We start from the raw sequence: 21951 nt of genomic DNA on the forward strand, positions 1-21951 counted from the left end.
TCAGTGCACTACATGGACTCGCGCAGCAGGGCGAGCAGTCTATAGCACTGCTTGAGCACCTGCAAAGGGGGGTAGGAATAATGGGAGTATTAGGTGGAATCATGTAGATTATATTTACAATCATGTAGGTGCCCAGAGTGAGGGGCATGAACGGCCGGGCCACATAGACTAAGGGCTTTTGGGCGCGTAGGATGACAAAGCCGATGTCGCGCTGAATGTACACGGACTTTGTGTGCCAGTCGGAGATTTCGAACGCCGCCTGGGCGACCTCCGTGGACTGCAAATCAATGGGAAAATCAATGCAGTGCAAGCCAAGAAGCGGAGACTTATACCGAATGGAGGACGAAGCTTCCGGCCACGCACCAAGCGGACAACTGGACGAAGACGATGATGGCAAAGAGCACGAATTTCAGGGCCATCTTGAAATCACCTTGAGCGGCTACCATTGTCTCGAAGGTGGAGATCGAGATCATGGCAAAGCTGGCTATCATCTGGGCAATGAAGGTGGCATAGAACGCGCGATTGCTCTTCTTCACCAGGCTTTAAAAGTAGGTGGATTCGGTTAGCGGAGGAAGCAACGCCTCAACACTCACCTGATAATGTGCTGGTGGTAGCGAACCACCCGACGGAACTCCACGTGGAACTGGTAATCGCTAATGGACTGCAGATCGCCCAGCTTTCGGAGCTCAATGCCGAGCAGCCTGAGATTGAGGGCGGTCTGGACGACTGTGCTGATGCCTAAGATATCCACAAACAGAATGGTGGCCAAGTTGTGGTGCGAAGTGGCGCCCAGCCATAGGTAGACAGCCCAGTGCGCCCACGGATGAAGGTCCTGGCGATGCCAGCCAAACGGCAGGAACGCGTGGTACGGCAGTCGGCCCTCGCCCAGCAGCGGCTGCAAGCAAATGGCCAGGCTGAACAGGTTCACGAGTATGAAGGTGGTGATGCCCAAGTACGCCTCTCCCATGTACGAGTAGCGCTGCCATTTCAATATTTCATCGTCATCGTGGACCGGCCTCACCACTTCGTCGTAGTACGAAAAATCCCTTATGACCTCGTCAATTTCAGTGGCGCGCACATGAACGGAAAATGATTTGGTCCAGATCAGAAGTACCTTTAGGCAGGGGGGGTATTGGATATTGCTGTACTGGCACGCAGCGATTGAGTGGCTTACCCCTGTGAGCCACACCAAGTCGTCGCCCATGTCGATGATGTTCGAGGACTCGTGCACACCACTGGCCATGGCAATGAACATCAGCGTCTGGTTGCACAGGAGGAGCCAGTTGATCGGTCGGTACATGGGCCAAGAGGATAGCTTCTTGTTGGGGAAGCGACCCAACACGCTGCAAGAACAGTTGAGATATTAACTGAAGATGGAGATGGGCTGCAGCCGGGTGGCTGGACATACGCCAGGAAGGCGCGTGCGGTGTGCAGGATGAGACGTGGGACTCGGCCAGGCCTCTGCTGGCGCTGCACAGACCGGAACTCGCCCCAGAAGTCGCGAATCAGGCGAAGATTTGATGTATAGTCAGGGTCTGCCATCGGAGGTGGTTCGATTCCAAACTGTACGGCCAGGCTGGCGGCCAGTTCCTTTTTATATGGGCCAAGGCACGAGTCTAATTACAATGTTGATGTGGAAACGTGGAAACGTTTTGTGGGCAACGCCCACGAAGCAAATAAACAGAAAAACATCTGCAGCAAATCGCATTGCAGTGTTGTGGATTGTGGATATCTGTAAGTGATGGGCCCATTGGACACTCTCCATGTGATGGCTGGCTCCTTGGGAGCCAAACTTAAACTGCCCAACTATGTGTGAAAGTCTTGCGAATGGGATTCTACTCTGGTTTACTCAAAATAAAACAAACAAAAAGCGGCGAAAGCGCAGATTTAAGTTCAATCAACTTGAGTTATTAACTTCCTGTGGATTCACACTTGCAGCGCCCAGATTTGCATAAATGCATCGTGGATAGTGATTTATGACTTAATCAGGAAAGACACCAACAAACCCGCGGGCTGCCAGGGGACATCCATAACGAGAAATTGGACACACAACATAAATCCAGTTGCACGAGGACGTAGACGTAGACGTCCGACGCAGACGCAGACGCGGCCTCGGTCTTTATTCAAATTTCTCCAGCACACTTTACGGCCCAGTCGCAGTCATCAAATCTAGTGGGATGCAATGGTACTGGTTCTGGCAGGCTTCTCGGATGCCGTGTCTGGTATGGACAACTTAACATCCGTTTTAAACGGTAATTCCAGTGCTGTGTGGTGCTCCTTAGCTGCATTTAGCAAGGCCATTGGAATTAATCTAGGATTACCCATGACGAGCCAAACACTTGTGGGCTATTGACTCCCAGTCGCAGTCCCAGTCGCAGTCCCAGTCCCAGTCCAGACAGGCTTCCTTGGCTAATAGTCGTACTCGTACTCGTAATAAAGTGTTTTTTATTGCTAGCAGCAGCACTGGCCTGGCCAGGCTTAACCATATAATCGGCCCATAATGGCAGAGCCATTATAACAAATTGATATCAATTTAGCAACAATATATGCACAAGTTGCGTCGATGACTCGCCATTGAACTCTGTGCGGGATTCAAGTGCTGGGAGCGATTGCAGCAGCGATGCACTGCACTGCATGCACATGAAAATGCAGAGGCACATGCAAGAGGCACATGCAAGAGGCACGTCCACACAGCCGTTGAATTCTGATGGGGCAGCAGCGGCAACATTGGTAACAGTATAGACCAGTATTCCGAGTTGCCAAAGCGCCGTTTGATGCTCTAATTTATACAGCATACTGATGAGTTGACCGCTGTTCTGGAATTGTTCTCCTACGGGTTTGGATTCGGGTTCGGGTTCGGTTCGGGTTCGGTTCAGTTTACTTTGGTTTGCCATGCTTTGGTCACGAAAAAAGTGGCTCCAAGCACTCGAAGCACACCTGACCAGACGCACACATCCACAGAAGAAAACCTGCACACACAAATGGAAATATTTGTAGCGGTTAGCGTTTAATTGAAATGCATTTGGCTTGTTTGCTGTCAATCACAGGGGCCCAGATGGATGGATAGGCCTTGCAACGGAACTGTTTCCGAACAACGAAGACCGAAGACCGAAGACCGAAGCCCGAAGGGTAATAAAGCCATTGTTCAGGATTGCATGCCACCCCATCGCGCTGTCAAGCCATCTAGCCGGGTATCCACAGTACTGTTCCCTCCACACGCCATGGGATGGATGCCTTGATAATGATTCTATCATAACGAAATATTTATTCAATAATTACAAATCACGAAGGACTGAATAGTTGCACAGCAATCCAGTCTGCAGCAGCCAAAGACCCAGCCTCTCCTTCGGCATTAATGCGTAATGTGAAGGAGACAAGAGGAAGGGGGAGTACTCGCATCCTCCATTAACCGTTTTGGTCGCTAAACCCAACATGGACCAGGTTGATTTTCATGTTCACTGCAAAAGCAATTGGTACTCGTCGTAATAAGTGCCCGACGACCGCAGACATGGAAACAAGAACACATTTCTCAATCGTTATTTATGAATACAATTGCAAGTTTTTTTTAGCCTGAGCACTGGGTACGAGTAGCGAACCGAACCGCTACGAGCGTATCAATAACTAGCCAGATTACAATATACTACTCCAATGGGAGCGAACGGGGGCAGAGGACAGTTGCAATCCTGCTGCACATCCCAGAAATGAACTGGTTTGCCGGCTGTCCACGGGGCACCAGCAGCAGCAGCAGCAACAGCAGCAGCAGCAGGCCAGAGCAGAGCAAAGCAAAGCAGATCAGACGATGCACCGCAGCCCCAGGCCAGGCAGCGACGTGTGCCCAAAGTTTGCATAAGTTGAGCTGGCTGGACATGGACGTGGACGTGGACATGGACTTGGATGTAGACGGGGATGTGGATGTGGACCTGGACCTGAACCTGACTTCGTTTTACAGTTAAGGATTTATGGATGATGTATGGGTAAATGGCAAACAGATACGCGGGTAATTGTGTGTAGGCAACGCATTGCTAACTGCTCCACAAAATGTATTCCAGCCACACACACACATACAGCCATACAGACACAGACACAGCTAAACGAACGATCGATCGAGCACAAGTCGGTCGATTCAGAGTCGATTTCAGATTCAAAGATTCAAAGATTCAGATTCAAATCGTAACCGTTACGAGAACACAAAAAACTAATTCGGACACCGAGAGTGGAGTCATAAAATGCAGATAGGCCAAGGCAAACCTCGACCGTTGATCGTCATAAAAGTGCACAGAAGAAAAACAAAAGAAACAGAAACAGAAACAGAAATAGAAACAGAAACAGAAAATCGAAGGCCCATTTTCAGGAACTGTATATGGATCGAGATAATGCGAAGTAAATACCAAACGGGGCGGGGGGTATATATCATTAGATGGAGATCTACAAAAATGAAACTTTCTAAATGACGGGCGGCACCGGCACCGGCAACAGCAACAGCAACGGCAGCAGCAGCAGCAGCACCAGCAAAAAAAAAAACCAAAACTGTAAATGCAGCTAAAGCAAATAGTTGGATGCATTCGAAGCGGCGTCGCCAACTAAAGTATAATTATTGCCTAGACAAGATGGGAATGGAGACAGAGACTGCCCCAGACAACGGAGCTGATACTGAGGCTGCTGCTGGTGCGGATCAGACTCTGCGGGGCAGAGAGGCAGGCGGCACGTACGCAGCGGCACAAGGAGATGCCAATATTTCTCTATACATACATATATGTGCATCTAAAGTTATTTGTTTTGTACGTATGCTTCCCCTTCCAGTGGCTCTAACTGTCTTTAATTGAAACCAGTTTGCTGTAATTGTTTCTTTTTTTTTTTTTTTTTTTTTTTGTTTTTTTGGCTTCGCCGGGTAAGAGTTGGCCCCGCTGCCTTATATGTTATAACTCGCTTATGTCAAACAGATTGTCTGTGTAATTTGAGCAGCCCCACCACAGACAGCACAGCACAGCACAGCACAGACCCAGCTCCCACCTGCTTGGCTGATTGTATGATTTTCAAAAGTTTTCACTTGTTCTCGGGCCCCACCGCGATCTGCTAGCATCCATCTGTCCTAATGCTATGCAGCTGCACTGGAGTGTGACTAAAATGAGTAAATTGTCATAAATTATGGTGAACCAATGACAAATGAAGCAGCGCCGATTCGGCGGAGGATGGGCCTCCATCAAATTGGAGCATGTCCCGCGCCATGGGTTCAAGCGGAGCTCTTCGAACGGTACACACGGCGCATACGCGATGAAGAACCAGTCGCAGTCCAGGTGCTACGGCATACCCCTGTTTAATTAGTCGGCAGTGGAAGATCTTCGCCTTCACACATCACAACACATCTGCAGTTCCTTATACAATTTGTCAAAACACAATTCCAACTTATACTTTCGGGATATAAGAGCGGAAAGCAGAAAAGAAAACTCGTTTAAGAGCGAAAAGTTTTCTCTGTCGATGTCGCTGGCTATGCTATGGGTCTCTGCCTCGAGCGGCTTGCTTCGGCAGCTCCAGCAGCTGGCTCCAGTGGCAGTCGCTTCTACGACGGCGACCTTGATAGACGTCTGTGCGGTTCCAGCCAACACTCGAGGAAAATCTAAAGAAAACCGCCAAGCCGCAAAGAGTCGCGAAGAAAAGTCGCAAAGGTGCCGCGCGGTCTTCGCTTTCTTTGTTGCAAAAGAAAAACCATTTCTGAAAACAATAACCGTAAGCGGGGGCTAGTGCTGTTTTTGTGTTGTTTTTGTGTTGTTTTGTGTGTGGCACGAGATGTTTCAAAAATGTGGCCGCAAATAATGGCAAATGTGCAAAATGTGCTCCAAGAGAAATGTGTGAAAATGCCAGCAAATGCAAATGCAAAGTGAATACAACTGAAAAGGAAATAATAAGGAAAGCCCGCCGCCGGCAAGCAGTCCTTCGCCAAACGAAGCCCATCTGCAGAATCCGGGAAATTTATAGCCCCAAGGTGTTAATTAATTCGCCACCTCGACTGGTCGCTGCTGTAAGTAAGAGTCTGGTGTACACTGTACATACGCGTACGTAGATGGATCTCCCACTCGATCTAGATCTCGGCGAAGGGCTATGTTGCTATGTTGCCCTTGGGTCGGGCTTATCAGACCATTGCCAATTGAGTTTAGGTCACTGGGCAGGCACTCTCCCAAATTGGGAAAATCTTTCTGTTTTTTTTTGGATTTCTGGGGCTTTTTTTTTTTTTTTGGAGAAAGTAATTTGCTGAACTCCATTCACAGAGCCATGCAAACACCGGCCATTGCCCACACTTAGAGCCGAATCGCCGTCGCCGTCGCCTGCGTTCAGTGCACTGTCGTAATTTGGTTTTAACAACTAACCGAAACCGTTGGCCAGTTAGCCAGTTAGCCACAGCCCCATTTGTGGCCCTATGCCGGAGATGAGGCACCACTAGTGGCAAGAGCATGGGCATAAGTACATATTAAAGCACATTAAGGCGGCGAGCAAATGATGCGCTCCTCTGGCCACACAATGGACCTGGAGGAGCGTCGGCGCCGACGCTAACACAAAATAATAAAAATAACAGAGGAATAAATTTGAAATTTGTTATTATGCTGTATGGCTGGGGATCGGGATCGGGATCGGGGGCTGCACTGCACTCCACTCGGAGTGGAGTGCCTGAGCCGCCTGCTGTGGCATGTTCTAAGTGTTAAGAGTACTCCGAGTGTGACGTCGGCTGCACTCGGAAGTGTAGCGGCTGCTCCAGCTCCAGCTCCAGCCAGACAATGGTACAGCCTCGCCCCACCACCATCACCATCACCATCTCTATCAGCAGCAGTGCATGTTCATGTGAATTGCAATGATGGCCAGGTTAGAATGCGTTGTGGTAATTTCAATACCCCCTGATTGTATGGGCCACTTGGGGCATGCCAAACCAAAGAGGAAGTGAAGCAATATTAGAGGCTTCTGAATATGTTACTGGATATGAGAAGATGTTTAACTCCCTTTGCTGCAGCATGAGAGAAGTTCGTTCTTGCGACTAATCCAATCTCGGCTCACTTACTTATGGATTAACCGTTCTGAGGTGCAACAGTTGACGGTTCGCTGGCCAGGGGTATGCCACGCGTCGATCAGCTTCGTCTGCCCTGTTACCACTTGTTTATTATGGCTAAATTTATGCACAGACTTAGAACAATGCGCACACGCTCTTTCGTGTTGCCCAATAATTAATGATCATGTACATGGATGCGGATGATGGGTTGGACTGGGCTGGGCTGGGCTGTGCTGCGGATGGTATGGCATGGTATGGCATGGAATCGCATGGACTGGTGTGAGATGTAGCAGATGGAATATGGCTGGCTAATATATGCAGTTGGGTTCAATTACCTGTTAATTGAGTTTAGCCAAGTGCGCAAGAGTCAAGACCCTGCGCACTGCACCCCATAGAGAGAAGAGACCGAGCAGAGAACAGAACCTGCAGACAGACTAGACAGAGCAACCCGCAGAACCGACACACTGCGACTGAACTGAATGGGTTAGATTCTGTTTAGCAGAAGGTTTTCCTTCTCTTCTCTCGACTCTCGACTCTTGACTCTTTTTCCCAGCATCATCAAAATCGCATCAGTTTCAGTGGCGTTGCTGGGACTACTGCTGCTGCTGCTGCTGCTACTGCTGCTGCTGATGTTGCAGTCGTACCCCAAAATCCAGGTCATTACTGCCATTAAATTCGTTTCGAAAATGCATGAGGAGGCAAAGGCAAAGGCAAAAGCAAAGGTACAGGTAAAGGCAAAGGCAAAGCTAAAAATAAGATAAACTGCTGAAAGCATCCAAACCGATGACCGAAAATCAAACGAAACTGAGGCAAAGTCGTAAACAAATCGAAAAAAAAACAAAAAACAAAATAGAAAGAGAAATAATAGAAATGTTATTGTTATTATGTTTAAATGGCATAACTGTACAGCACAGCGCATTGGGTGATGTGATAGATGGATGGATATGTAGATACATAGATGAATGGTGATTATCACTGAGTCTGGGGCTTTCTGGTGACTGGTCAATCAAAAGACTAGGGCCCGTTGCTGTTTTTGTTGTGGTTCTTTTTAGTGCGTTTTTGTAAAGAAATTTTACTTTCAAATTAGGCCGCAAACTGTTGCTTTTTATCGCTTTCTTCTCTCATTCATTCCCTCGCACATTACCCAGTGTGTTCCCTCTCGCTCCCGCTCCCGCTCCCTACCGATTCCATTGTCTATTACTGTTGTTCTTCTTTTGAGCAGCATACAAACGCACACACACACACGCACACGCACTAAGAGCGAGAGAGAGAGAGAGAGATAAGCAGAACTTGGATATGAACAGTTAGAAGTCCCCAATATTTTTACTCTGTGGTGCTTAAGCTTTGTATACCCTCCCTCCGCAGAGGTAGGGTGTTCCGATTCAAACCACATGTTTGTCACGCAGAGTGGGAAGCATTTCAAGCAACACCCAAAGCCCATACATATGTACATAATTCGTATTTGATATTCCTGATCTGTCAGCCAATCTGACTGAGTCTGTACAAACTTTGGACAGGAAAGGGTATCGACAAATTCAGAGACCCGAGATGAAAGCTTTTCTCTCTTGATTTTTGTTGTTCTCGCTGGTGCTTCTGCCTCCGCTGTGTGTGTGAAATATTTATGTAAATTGGTTGGCCGAAAGCAGCCGCTAAAGTGCAACTGATTAGCGGTATAAACGGGGTGTTCTAAGACCAAGTGCAGCAGCATTTGGTAACGGTAAACAGCACTCACAGCGGCACGCAGCGGTACAGCAGCCGCATCAGGAGGAGAGGCAGCAGATGGCAGCATTTTTCCCACTGCGACGCACTTGCTCCAGTGCCAATGCAACATAATTCCACCTCTGATGCACCCTGCCCCAGCCCCAGCCCCTCTCTCTCTCTCTCTTTCTGTGTCTCTCTCTCTATCTCTTTCTATAACTATACATTTGCTGGTAGAACGAGTTTTAATTGCAACATTTGTTTAAATGTTGTCCGTTAGCAGCTAACGACACAGGCAACACCAACTGGATGTAGATGTTGCTCCATTTCCAGCAACGGACACGGACGGGCCGCAACAATTTCTGCCTCATTAGCCGGGGCCCCCAAAGAATGTCAACCGCGGGGCTGGTTTCGCCTTGCTCTAGACTACAAATTAGGATTTCTTTGAAATTAATTAATTTGTGGCCTGGCTTTTGCGTTCTTTTGCGTTCTTCTCTTTCAGCCGGAGCGGCCGCAGACAATACCCCAGAGTGCGGCACGGATCAGCTATGTTGCTGTTGCTGAGATGTGGCCCACCAACTCCTTACCGCTGCTCCTCCTGCTCATCCTGCTCGCCTCCCTCTGCCCACCGGCAACGCCCGCCTCGACGACGCGATCACCCACGCCGCAGAGGAACTTCAAGAGGAACTTCAATCGGAACAGCGGCAACAGTTTCAGCAGCCAGCCATCCGACGGCGGTCTGGTGCCCGAGAGTTTACTGTTAGAGGATCTGCAGCAGCCCAACGGCCAGATCATCAATCTGACAAGGCATCACGACGGAGACGTCTTCCATACGAGCGGTAAGTGTCTGTCCCGATGCCGATGCCGATGCCGAAGCCGATGTCAATGCCATGCCCAGTTTTGTGTGGCGTGTGGCATGTGGCATCTTCTTCTATTGCTTCGATACACTTGGAGGGGCTAAATTAAATTCGATTAGAGGTTGGTAACGCCTAGAAGAGGTAGGCATATCAATCCATGTCCAAGCATGTCCGAGTCCGTAGAAAATCTAAAAGCCTGCCTGGCCCCCCCATAGTTTTAAAGATATTTAGCTGAAATATTTTAAGACTTTCCCCCCCATTAAAATTGCTTAAGTTTTATCCAAGACTTTTAAAGGTCATAGATTTGGACCACGACCTGATTATATCTCCACATAATCCTTTTAAATATTTTAAACATATATGTAATCAGCATAAAGTATAGAAAGAACCGGTCGGCAAGGGTAGTTAAAGTCTCGGTACCCGAAGCTAGGCTTTCTCCCTTGATTTCTTGATGTTTTTTGCTGCGGCTGCGGCTGCGTCTGCGTCTGCGGCTTCGAGGCTGAGCCAAGATGATGCGTTGACAGCAGCATTAATTTCGCCAGTAAGGCCAGTAAGGCTGGAAAGGCTTATTAGCCGTCAATCCATGGCTGGGGGATTCTGTTGTGATGGCCAGAGTCAATCCATCTTAACGTTTCTCTTTCGCTTCCTCCTCCCTCTCCCTCTCCCTCTGCGCACTCCTGCACAGGCATCAGCAGTGCGTGCAATGCGGACACCTGCATTGGACTCTCCAGCGGGACGGCGGGTCTGGTGCGTCTCCCGAACGACGGGAATGGAAATGGAAATGGACATGGACATGGCAACGGTAACTAACAGATTACCATGGAGATTGAGCTTGTCATAATCCAAGTATATCCCCAAACCATAGATGGACTGGGTCAAGACTCGGCCGCGGCCTCGTTGGCTGGCGGTCAGCTGGAGCTGCTCGCCCGACGCCTCAAGATGCAGCAGAGCCGAGGCAGAAGTCCCCAGCAGCTCGAGGCGGAGGGAAACCCGGATGGGGGCTGCACCTGCCGCTGCCTGCCCTACCTGAGGGCCTACCGCGAGGACCTGGGCATCTGTGTGGACGACATCCATGGTAAGTAGCCGTATGCGGAAGCTGGTTTCTGGCGTCTGGATTTCGTGGCTAATTCGTATCGAAATTGTGTGCTCTGCTCCATTTCGCGGTGGGAGTTGCTTCGCTGCCGTTCCCACCCAGTCAGTCGTGTGGGAGTCTCATCCATCCATTGTTTTGTCACATGGAAGGGAGCACAATGGTTGCTCAACCGCCAGTCGCAGTCACAGTCGACAGTCGAGTCGAGTCGAGTCGACGAGTATTAACCAGAAGAAAGAAATGCTGTAATAACAGCAGAAATTATTTTGCAGGGCTCGAACTCGGGCTGGGGCTGCGGCTGGGGCTGCGGCTGGGGCTGGGGGCTCTGCAGAATGAAATCAAATGAAAACGAAACGTGACGCAAAGAGGGAAAAATGCTATTATTATTGAACAAATCGTTTCGTTGGTATCTTTCTACGGCGGCGGCTAATGAATGAAAGGAAACTTTCGCCGTCTGCCACCATAAACACATAAACACACACACACACACAGTCGAGAGTGCTGTGCCACCGATTCCACTTCCAATTCCAAGTCCGATTCCGATTCCGAATCCATTTTAGAGTCGGTCTGTGGCTTGGAGTCCCCATCGTTTGTCCGCATCGTACGGAAAGTAAGAGCTCTGCTCTGCTCTGCTCTGCTCTGCGGAAATGTAAACACAAATATTTTCTCTCATGGGTTTGTGTTTGGCGCTTGGTTGAATTGATAAGCGATTCCGATTCCGATGTTATCGCAGCCACTGACGAAACTTTCCCACTCTTCCCACCACCCGTTCCCTTTGCAGAGTGCTCCCTGTCGCCGTTCGTCAGCGGCTCCTCGTCGGAGAAGATCCCATTCGTGTTCCTGCCTCTGCGCGGCCAGATCATCTACCCCAGTCGGGAGATTAGCTTTGCCAGTGAGTCAAATATTGCAGCATCGGGTGCCGTGCCACTTGACAGGCATTTCTCTTGCAGACATTCACACGCCCGTGTGTGCGGTGACGGGCGCCCAGTACCTGGGCTCCAATGGCTGGTCGGATCTGCGCAATCCCATCGACACGGACTATCCGTTCCGCATGTTCCGCGACGAGGGACGCAGCTTCGTGCAGTGGCTGGGCGAGCCAGAGCTGCGCCAGAAAATGCAGGGCCGCCTCATTGTGGTGCATCTGGTGTGCCGGGACATGACGGTGGCGCTGAATGCCACCAGCCACGGCAAGGGCGAGCCCCTGATGCCGCCCCGCAACGTTCACTCGCCCTGTGTGGCATTCCGGGTGAACGGCAGTCCGGTGAAGTACGCGCACAGTAAGTATGCCCCGGGGAAGGCAGCCATCAACAGCCATTAACCCATTCCATGCTATCCACAGATGTGCCAGAGGTGTTCTTCCAGCCAGCCAACTCCACGACCTTGGCCTCCATCTCGGACGGAATGACCATGCGGGAGTACGTGGTGATTGGTGTCTGCAGCCTGCTGCTGGGCCTCATCTACGTCGCCTCGGTGTTCCTCTACCTGTACATGAAGAAGCGCAAGCGGCACAGCTCGCGCCACTCCCTGGACAACCTGGCCAACGAGATCAACTACCCGAAGAACGACCAGGTCACCTACGGAGCCCCCTTCAGCCGCGTGGGCAGCATCTACTCCGCGAACAGCATGGGTCTGGGCAATGGCAGCGAGTCCAACAGTCGCCCCAACATTGCCAGCCTGAAGGAGGACCTGGGCATCGTCAAGAACAATCCCCTGCTGCAGCACTTTCCCCAGCTGGGCGAGAGGGAGCACCAGTCGGGCTTCGCCAGTGACATTTCCAACTCCAACTCCGAGTGTGAGATGGAGGAGAAGATCAAGGTGGGTGCCAGCAGCGCAGCTGCTCTGCTTACTCCAGCATGCCTCAAGCCAGGATTTACTTACCTTTCAGACCTCGGTCCTGGTGCATCCGCAGCTGGGCAAGTCGTCCAAGTCGCCCAATGGCTGTGCCAATGGCCAGGAGAATGCCTCCCTGGATTCTGATGACTTTCTGCAGGACAACGAGTGCCTGCCGCCCGAGAACGTGGCCGTCATCGAGGATCTGATGAGCGAGGAGAAGATGGAGAACCTTCGGGCCATGGTCAGTGGCAATGTGCGCAAGAAGCTCTACTTCAATCCGGCCTACTTTGAGCCACATCTGCTGGCGGTAAGTCTCAGTCCCTGTGGGGAAGATCGCGCCTCTAAATCCCCTGTATGTCTCCATCTGTTCCCCAGGAGCCGCCGCAAGCTGCCATTGAGTTTCTGCAGAAGATCCGCGAGGTCATTGCCATTGCCAAGTACAAGATGGCCGCCAAGCGCTACCAGCCCTCGCTCAACATCATTCCCGAGGAGCAGCAGCCAGAGTCCAGCAGCTCTCCGTCCATGTACCAGTTTTCGCTGCAGCAGAACCTCTCGGCCAAGGGCGGAATGGGGGACAAGCGGAACAGCATCGAGCAGTGGCTGCAGAGTGTCCCCAACTCGGACTCAACACAGCCACAGCCACAGAAGACCCTCGACAGAGCCACGCCAGCGGCGGCCAAGAAGAACTCGGGCTCGCCCACAAAGGGCTCGCTGAGGAGGGACATAACAGCGCCCAAGGAGCGGCCGCCACCGCCGCCCAATGCCAAGGTCAAAGCGGCCGAAGTGCCCACATCCTCATCCTCATCCTCTCCGAAGCCAGCATCAGGCAGGTCCGGGCCAGAGCCAGAGCGAGTGCCGGGCAAGACCAATGCCAACTCCTACGAGAGCTTCTCCTCCTACTCGATGGCCGCCAATGTGTACGGATTCGCAGAGACGGGCGGGGAGATCTACAACAATCCAAAGTTCATGCTGGCTGACTCTCCGGCCGGCTCCATGCGCAGCACCTCCAGCCGCTGCAAGTCGCTGCGCAAGCGGAGCGATGTCCTGGACCAGTTCGCAGCCGCCAACTCCACGCCCACCTCGCTGACATCCTTCGACCGGCAGCACTACAATATGCTGCGGAACATGAAGCCGGCGGAGATCATCTACGACTCGCTGAAGCGGGAGTACGGGGCGGATATACCCACGCCCGACTACGACAGCACCATCGAGAAGAAGATCAAGGACATCTACAGCAGCACCCAGAGCAGCATTCCCTCGGTGCCCACGCCGGACTACAGCTCCCTCAGCCGCAAGTCCCTCAAACAGTTCCAGCCGGACTCCCCCATCTACAGGCGCAAGTCGCCGCAGTATCTGATCGTCGACTACGAGACGGACAGCCTCGAACGGCTGGAGCCGAGCAAGCGCAAGAGCTCCCACTCCTCCAGTTCGCCCTCATCCGACGTCAGCTCCCAGCTGAGTCCCAGCCTGAGCACCGCCCTGCCACTGGAGGAGGAGCTGGAGATCAGCCACACGGTCTACGATCGCCTGAACGGCTTGCGCAAGGAGGGCGATCTGAAGAAGCGCCTGGCCGGCAAGAATCCGCAGCTGGTGCAGCAGCGGCAGAAGGAGGCGGCGGCTCGCATCAAGTACGACACACCCTTTCGGGGCAGCATGACCATCGAGGTGGAGCACGAGCCACCTTCGGATCTGGAGCGCACGGACAGCGACCAGTTCGAGCCGGACACTCTCGACAGAAAGCCCAAGAAGCAGAGCTTCTGCGACATCAACGCCTGGGATGGCCATGGGCGGCAGCAGCAGCAGCAGCAGCAGCAGATGAGCAGCGATTCCTATGTGGATTCGGACTACAACCAGATCAACTCGCTGCCAGATTTGAGTCGCGGCCTGAGTCCGGCAGCCAGTCAGGCCATCAAGCCGCGGACGGCCTCCTTTATTCTGAAGTCTAGCCACTCGTTCCGCAATCTGCGGGAGATCTACGAGTCTCCGCTGGTGGCCCAGGAGAGCTGCAAGTGCGAGAGGAAACCGACGGCGGAGGAGGAGGGCCGCATACTCACCCTGGAGGCGAAGCACTCGCGGCGCCAGCGGGGCATGCAGTCCTCGCCCACCCACTCGGTGGTGGATGTGGCCAGGGTGAACAAGACAACCATCACGATATCCTCGCCCAAGCCGGCGGAGAAGCAGCAGGAGCAGAGCAAGGCGCTGGGGCACAGGCATGCCCCGAAGGCCAATCAACACTACTGTCCTCCGCTGGTGCAGAGCAAGCGGCCACTGCCGCCGCCGCCGCCGCCCAAGCAAATGGCGGGCGAGAGCCAGCCACAGGATGAGGATGCCTACAGCATGCACAGCGAGGTCACAGAGGTGACCGGGGTCACATCGGAGTTCGAGAACTCCTGCAACAACACCATGTCCAGCGCGATATCGGCCACAACTGAGGAGCGAGGCCACAACTATGCCAAGCAGCCGAAAGAGATCCACGGCAAGTCTCAGGGCCACAAGCAGTCCCACCTGGAGGCCGACTACGATGCGATGTACAGCAAGAAGATCAACAGCCTGCGCAACGACTACAGCCTGACCAAGTATCTCAATCGGCGCAAGAGCCAGCAGCGCGAGGAAGCCTCTGAGCCGGCGCAGGAGCCCAAGGACAACCCAGAGCCGGAGTTCGGCAGCAACAACAATGCCAAGAATGGCATGAAGGAAGTGGATCTCAATCAGTTCGATGCCTTGTCGATCAGCTCGCGCTCGAACCGGAGCAGCGGCCACCTGTCGGAGCGTACCAAGGAGATGTACCGCAATGCGGGAGTGCCCGTGGGCATAGCCTATCCGCAGCGGGCGGCGGCCAACAGTTCTGGGAACTCCAATCCGAGCAATGTGCAGACCGTGTACCGCTGTGAGATCGAGCCGGCTCACCTGACGGCGGGCATGCAGATCGCCATCGGGCTGAAGGATCGAGCTAAGAAGGCCAAGGATCTGAAGAATGCGTGGCGCAAGTTCGTCACCATGGCGGCCAACAAGTTCAGCCCCAGTCAGAGCCCGGCCCCAACCTACGGCACCAAGAATGCGGCGGGCTTCCTGGAGGCCCTCGATCGAGATGAGAGCATCGCCACCATCATTGAGAACGCGGCACAGTCTGCTGGCATGGGCCAAGGGCCTGGCAGTCACAACTTCTACGAGCAGCGATTCGGGCAGCTGGACAGCGGCTACATGAGCACCGACTCCACAGAGCTGTACAAGCGCAATGTCTACGATCGGTACAACTTCAAGATGATGACGGGGCGCGGGCAGATCATCCGTGTGGACACAATCGAGGACAACGAGGAGGAGAGTGGGCCCAATGACAGTCGCTTCGAGGATCTGGAGCACATGGTCTCGCCTGGCCATAGCCGCCGCTCTCCGGAGAACGTTGCCGGCGACGATCTGAGCGATGCCGACTCCGACAAGACCTTGACTCGCTCCCACTCCCGCTCCCACTCGCAGGCCAACTCCCAGGAGCTGAATGCGCGCGGCAGCACCACAACGATGTCGTCGTACTCCTCCGAGGAGGAGGCCGGACGGGGGCACAGCACTTGCTGTGGCTCGTCCGAGACGGACGAAGAGACCAATGCCGAGGACATGTGGGAGTCCGGGGCGGAGAGCATAGAGACCCACTCTGTTCTCTACAAAATGATCAGAAAGAGTTAGGTTAGGTTAGGTTAGGCTAGGTTGAAGTGTTAAGTGAGGTTAGGTTAGTGGAAAGTAGGGTTAGGTTCGATTTAGGGACGTGCAATAACTGGAACAGAGGGGAAAGACTTCCATCTAGACTAGGTTAACGTTAGCCCGAAGTAATCAGTGCAATAACTTCGCAAATAATTCTTGCCAAACCACAAGGTGCAATTTTATTCTACATAAGATACATATGCATATGTATAAGCAATGGAACTCCTTGGAAACTGCATCTAAAGTGCAATGTGCAATGTGCAACGTGCAACGTGCAATATGTAGCTACCAACACACCCAAGCCCTAAGATATATAAGTGCAATAATTCATACATACATATACACATATCGTTTATTATCGTATCGTTTATCAAATCCGTAGTGCGTATCGTATCGAAGAGGCATCGATGCGTATATTGTGATAAATGTCAGCAGTCTTGGGCCGGAAATGTGCAATCTTAATGTTAGTATCAGTGTGTATGTATATGGTAAGTAGCTAAGTTATCCATAATAAACATTGAAATATGTAGATTTAAATAGAATTGGGGGTTCTTTGATTATTTTCAGTTGTGAAATGTTAAGTATATCGATCGGTAGATAACAAACAAATCGGCGAAAATAAATCGATTAGCAAATGAAAATAAAGATCCAACTAATGCGAAATTTAATTTGATTTCCCAATTGGTCGCAATCTTAATTAATTGATTGATATTTTAGTCACAAGATCTACCGAAAACAATGCAAGATATTCGTTGGAGGATTTCTGACACCTATATTTACGGCTCTTCGTGTCTATTTCACGATTACGCGGCTATCAAGATTTTTGATAGTGACATAATGGTCAATCCAATCACAATCTACAGCCAGACGATAAGGCGAATCTATAAATCTAGCTACCATTCCCCGGTAGCGGTCAGTTGATTGAAAATGCTACGGATTTTGGCCGCGTTCTGTTTGCTCGGAGTCGGAGTCTCTTTGGCGGATCCCGTCCACCTCAACGCTGAGGTGCAGGTGCAGGTGCAGGTGCCGCTGCCCGATGGCCGCATTGTGGGCGGACAGGATACGGATATCATCCACTATCCGCATCAGATCTCGATGCGCTACAGGGGCAATCATCGCTGTGGCGGCAGCATCTATGCGACCAACATAATCATCAGTGCCGCCCATTGTGTGAGCACTTTGGCCAGCCCAGCAGACCTCACCATTGTGGCCGGCTCCACGAGGATCAGCATCAAGACGCAGGAGCTGCCTGTCCGCGAGTTCATCATTCATCCCAAGTACAGGACACTCAACAACGACTACGATGCGGCCATTCTCATCACCGACGGAGACTTCATCTTCAACGAACTGGCCCATCCCATTCCACTCGCCCGGGAGCGCCCGGAGCACGGCTCAGCAGTCATTGTCACCGGCTGGGGCACCACCACCGAGAACGGCCTGTTGTCCAACGTGCTGCAGGAGGTGGAAGTGAACGTGGTCGAGAACGATCAGTGCAAGAGCGCCTACTCCATAATGCTCACCAGTCGCATGCTCTGCGCCGGCATCACCGGCGGCGGCAAGGACGCCTGCCAGGGCGACTCCGGTGGCCCGCTGGTGTACAACAATGAGCTGCTCGGCATTGTCTCGTGGGGCACGGGCTGTGCGCGAGACAAGTACCCGGGCGTGTATGCCTCTGTGCCGGAGCTGCGCACCTGGCTGTTGGAGACCGTCGAATCCTACGACCATGTGGGCAAAATCGACTTCCTGTAAACACCACAGAAGCTACGCCCCTGCTCAACAGATTGTCTCCTTGAACACATGTATCTTGTGATTATTTCACAATTTTACCCAGAGTTACATACAAGAAATCGACTCGAACCCCAGACCCAGGCACAGGCACTGGCACTGGCACTGGCGATACGGTACCCACAGCAATTATTTCGTTGGTTTTATTACAGTTTTATTATTGAATTAGCCGTGTACATTGGCAGCTCTATCCCAGCCGATAGTCGGCAGTAGCCACTTGAAGATAACGTCGATTGCCGCCAGCAATCAGCGGATACCTTGACAAATTCCTTTGTTTATTGCGCCCCACTGGCCGCCAGGGTCTCATCGATCCAACTCTTCAGGCTGGCCACGTAGGTATAGACGGAGGGATAGCCGGGCCGGGCACAGCCGCGTCCCCAGGACACGAGGCCAACCAGCTGGTCGTCGATGACCAATGGACCTCCGGTGTCGCCTTGGCAGGCGTCTACGCCCCCCTGGGCCACAATGCCAGCGCAGACCATTCGCTCGCTGACTTCACCGCTGCCGTAGATCTGGTTGCACTCCTCCGAGCTGACGATGGGCACTTGAGCCTGCTCCAGGCGGTAGCTGTTGGGGCCCCCCTCCTCGCGATAGCCCCAGCCGGCAATCGTGGCCAAGCGTCCCACGGCCGGACGCTCCGATCGAATGCCAATGGCGCGGATGCCGAAGCGGGTTAGATTCAAGGGCGCGTCCAGGATGAGAACACCGATGTCGTAGTCGACGTTGATGTAGTTGAAGCTGGGATGAAGGGTCCAGTTGGAGACGGGAACCAGAATTCCGTCGCTGCCATTGCGGGTGTTAGCGGCGGCCACGGCCAGTACTTTGACGCCCTCCGGCAGGTTCCACAAGCACTGGGCAGTGGTGAGCAAGGTCTGCTCTGAGTAGATCACTGCGCCACACTCGTGCATGTAGCTGGACGTCTCGCTGCGACGATACCGCAAGGAGACCAGGTACGGATGCCGACCAATGTCCACCGTGGTGCCATTGATGATTCGCGCCTCCGGTTGTGACAAGTCCGAGACGGAGGCGGAGACGGAGGCGGAGACGGAGGAGCCCGCTGCCAGCAGCAGCAGCAGGAGCAGGAGCGGCCCCATCATCTGAAGCTGTCGGATGCGGATGCACATTGTACCGCTGGGTAGGTGGACTGGCGGTCGATTTGCACGGGCCTCTGGTTCGAATCGAACTGACTATGAATTATGATTGCTCAGGGCGCGAATTTGCACTTCTCCCAGGCACCGACCGGCATATCGATTATCTTAATGGGAGGTGCTCGAGATAGCTTCAGATAGCAAGGCTCCACGGTACGAGTTTGGCCGAGATAAAGACGATTACGGACTGTTTGCGGACTCTTTTCAGTTAATCTTGAGACGTATATACATAAGTTCTGTCGCACCGAACCTCTACAATCAAATGTTTTGTTCAATCCTTTTGTAGTCTCCGACATATTCTCAGAGTTTTCAGACTAAAATGGGCCTAGATTATGCATAGTGACGATCGTTTTGTAATCTATATCTCCTTGATTTCACACGTTGTTGGGGGTTAAGTGCAGATTAGCGGAGATTTTCCCATTCGGATGATTGGAATTCGACTTTGGATTCACTCCAAAGAGAAGGAGGAAGGAGCAATAATGATCAAATTTCTCTGCTTGGCCGAAAAGTGTGCCACACTTTTTTGAATGCGATTCGCTATTAACCCTAAGTGTATGCCACATATACTCGTATTTACACACCCATAAGTGAACCGAAAACGGAACAATCACTCCGCAAAGATACTACTTCTGGGCGTACTTTCGTAGTTGGATGGAAAGAGATCTAATCTGATCAATCGATTGGCAGCCACGTTGATCGGATCGTTGCTGTGTGGATGTAATCCAAATGCGATTGTGGCAATCTTTGGAAACAATTCTTTGGAACTGGAAAATAACCATTTATTAATAAACCCTCATGTGACATGAGATTAAGCGTTGCTTGCAGATTAGATGATATTAGTGATGCTTCAGAGCTCTGCTTCTTCCGCTATCTTCGCATCAATCCAGGGCCTCAGGTTCGACACATTGGCATAGACACCGGGATAATTGGCCAGGGCACAGGCATTGCCCCAGGAGACAACGCCATGGAGCTGGTCGCGGACGACCAGCGGACCGCCAGAGTCACCCTGGCAGGCGTCCTTGCCACCCACTCCGCGTACGCCAGCGCACAGCATGGCGGGTGTGATCTGGTAGGATTCATCGCCAAAGTTTTCATAGTCCTGGTTGCATAACTCGTTGCTCACGATCGGGACATCGACGGCGAGCAGAACGTTTGAGGCAGAGCCGCCGGAGGAAGTGGTTCCCCAGCCGCTGATCTTGCTGATGGCGCCGGCTAGCGGGGGCTCCGAGGCCAGCTCAATGGCCTTGATGGTGAAGTTGTTGAGCGGCAGCGGCGGGTCCACAACCAGCAGGGCAATGTCGTTGTTGTACGCAGCTCCAGAGTAATACTGCTCGTGCATGATGATCTTCGAGACGGAGACGATGATGCCGTCTGTGCCGCTGAGCTGGTTGGTGCCGGCCACCACCTTGAACTGGCTGGCCACCGTGCCAATGATGCAGTGTGCCGCAGTCAGAATCAAGTTACTGCGGATGACGGAGCCGCCGCACCTGTGGCGGAAGGGATTCTGTGGCGTCGTAATCCCCTTAAAGCGCAGCGAGATCTGGTAGGGGCACTGGGACACATCCGTCACGTAGCCACCCACAATGCGTGGGCCCTGGCTGGTCTCCACATCCTCCTGCACGGGCAAACACCTGGCCACGGCCACCAGGCAGAGCAGGGCACACAGGCTGGCCAGCAATGAGCGCGACATGTTCGATGGTCGGCGGAGAATCGAGGACTGAAAGTCCCAGCGGCATTGTCGACAATTGTAAGGCTTATCAAGCAGTCGGCTCGGTCAACCATAAACCATAAATTATATTCTGGATACCTTTGGCACTCGCAGAGCCATACCCCGGGGGCGATACGCTTTATGGGCAGTCCATAACAGTGCGCAACAAAAACCATAGAAACAGTTCTTCGAGTCCAGACAGAACAACCTCAAAGATATCTCAGCAAATACATTTTCGAAATTGGTGCCATTCATGGTCAAACGCTTGGACCCCTTATCTGATTTTGATATCATTAATCGTTGCACATTATGAAAGAGCCAGGATATATAAAGAATATGCATATATGGATGCATTTCTCTGGCGATGTCCGTCGAGAACAACAATTTAAATGTCTATGAAAACCCATTTCCATATAATTCCTTTGCGGTATTGTAGTCTAAATTAAGTGATCGACCACTAGTTTACCCAATTGACATACAGCTTCATTAACTTTGATGTGAAAACCTATTCAAAAGTTTAATTTTCCGATTTTATTTTGGTATTTTTGTTTCGTTTTTAGCCATTTGTTCTATTACTGCTACCTCTTATAAAAAAGATAATTCTTGAAAAAAATTATTCCACAAAATCTTTCTAACATGTTCAACTATCTAAAAAAAACTACAAGAAAAATGGTTCAATATCTGCCAAAGGGATAGTTTTAACTGTGAATAACCTAGGAATTTTGTCCCATGCGACATGTTCCGTGGGAATATGGTCTTAATTAAATTAAACTATAACCATTTTAAAGCTACATCAATGCACAACAAGTACAGAAATTCGCATCAACATATTGCATTGAATTGATCGGCACGAAAACCACTTCCACATTAGTTTTTTGACAAAATCTCGAAGAGGAATAGTTGCACAAAATGGACCTTAGCGCCACTTATAGGGCAAGTCAAAAGATGTATCATAAAGGTAAAACAATTTAAAAAATCCGTCTTATTTTGACCTTTCTACCACTTGAAATGCGTACGATATTTGTATATGGATTTTGTAAACATATGTTCTACATTTATGAAGACTTCGATTTCCTAACGAATGATTACCTGCTTCAGGGCCTTCA

General features: G+C 51.6%; 5 protein-coding genes across 6 annotated transcripts; 2 read left to right on the plus strand and 3 right to left on the minus strand.

The window, feature by feature from the left end:
• LOC111075618 (odorant receptor 47b) lies at positions 1–7488 on the minus strand. Of its 2 annotated transcripts, XM_022369044.2 has the most exons (6): positions 1409–1542; positions 1175–1343; positions 594–1114; positions 333–540; positions 119–277; positions 1–59 (listed from the first exon to the last, which is right to left on the minus strand). In XM_022369044.2, exons 1-6 carry the CDS (start codon positions 1540–1542, stop codon positions 9–11), a joined length of 1242 nt encoding a protein of 413 aa, XP_022224736.2. In that variant the 3' UTR covers positions 1–8. The 2 variants fall into 2 exon arrangements, with proteins under 2 accessions (XP_022224736.2, XP_041450273.1); XM_041594339.1 differs by lacking the exons at positions 1–59; positions 1409–1542 and adding an exon at positions 7369–7488 and having other exon boundaries at positions 268–540.
• LOC111075617 lies at positions 5652–16857 on the plus strand. Its single transcript, XM_022369043.2, has 9 exons — positions 5652–6016; positions 9234–9570; positions 10274–10390; positions 10454–10663; positions 11460–11570; positions 11629–11955; positions 12018–12493; positions 12564–12818; positions 12887–16857. Exons 1-9 carry the CDS (start codon positions 5843–5845, stop codon positions 16187–16189), a joined length of 5310 nt encoding a protein of 1769 aa, XP_022224735.2. The 5' UTR covers positions 5652–5842; the 3' UTR covers positions 16190–16857.
• Positions 16858–17121: 264 nt separating this feature from the next.
• LOC111075580 (trypsin delta) lies at positions 17122–18118 on the plus strand. The gene has a single exon (XM_022368942.2). It carries the CDS (start codon positions 17132–17134, stop codon positions 17951–17953), a length of 822 nt encoding a protein of 273 aa, XP_022224634.2. The 5' UTR covers positions 17122–17131; the 3' UTR covers positions 17954–18118.
• Positions 18119–18121: 3 nt separating this feature from the next.
• LOC111075576 (trypsin eta) lies at positions 18122–19187 on the minus strand. Its single transcript, XM_041594282.1, has one exon. The coding sequence runs from the start codon at positions 19111–19113 to the stop codon at positions 18265–18267; it is 849 nt and encodes a 282-aa protein (XP_041450216.1). The 5' UTR covers positions 19114–19187; the 3' UTR covers positions 18122–18264.
• Positions 19188–19894: 707 nt separating this feature from the next.
• Positions 19895–20863, minus strand: LOC111075577 (trypsin zeta). The gene has a single exon (XM_022368939.2). It carries the CDS (start codon positions 20825–20827, stop codon positions 19985–19987), a length of 843 nt encoding a protein of 280 aa, XP_022224631.2. The 5' UTR covers positions 20828–20863; the 3' UTR covers positions 19895–19984.
• Positions 20864–21951: the final 1088 nt, after the last annotated feature.

The sequence above is a fragment of the Drosophila obscura genome, unplaced genomic scaffold (genome assembly GCF_018151105.1).
Source record: "Drosophila obscura isolate BZ-5 IFL unplaced genomic scaffold, ASM1815110v1 contig_25, whole genome shotgun sequence".
NCBI lineage: Eukaryota > Metazoa > Arthropoda > Insecta > Diptera > Drosophilidae > Drosophila > Drosophila obscura.

Coding starts and splice junctions, on each gene's coding strand:
- LOC111075580 (XM_022368942.2), top strand. CDS start 17,132: ATGCTACGGATTTTGGCCGCGTTCTGTTTGCTCGGAGTCGGAGTCTCT.
- LOC111075618 (XM_022369044.2), bottom strand. CDS start 1,542: ATGGCAGACCCTGACTATACATCAAATCTTCGCCTGATTCGCGACTTC. Junction 1,344..1,408: donor ACCGCACGCGCCTTCCTGGC/GTATGTCCAGCC, acceptor CTGTTCTTGCAG/CGTGTTGGGTCGCTTCCCCA. Junction 541..593: donor TACCACCAGCACATTATCAG/GTGAGTGTTGAG, acceptor CTACTTTTAAAG/CCTGGTGAAGAAGAGCAATC.
- LOC111075617 (XM_022369043.2), top strand. CDS start 5,843: ATGTGTGAAAATGCCAGCAAATGCAAATGCAAAGTGAATACAACTGAA. Junction 11,956..12,017: donor TCCGGTGAAGTACGCGCACA/GTAAGTATGCCC, acceptor TGCTATCCACAG/ATGTGCCAGAGGTGTTCTTC. Junction 12,819..12,886: donor TTGAGCCACATCTGCTGGCG/GTAAGTCTCAGT, acceptor TCTGTTCCCCAG/GAGCCGCCGCAAGCTGCCAT.
- LOC111075576 (XM_041594282.1), bottom strand. CDS start 19,113: ATGTGCATCCGCATCCGACAGCTTCAGATGATGGGGCCGCTCCTGCTC.
- LOC111075577 (XM_022368939.2), bottom strand. CDS start 20,827: ATGTCGCGCTCATTGCTGGCCAGCCTGTGTGCCCTGCTCTGCCTGGTG.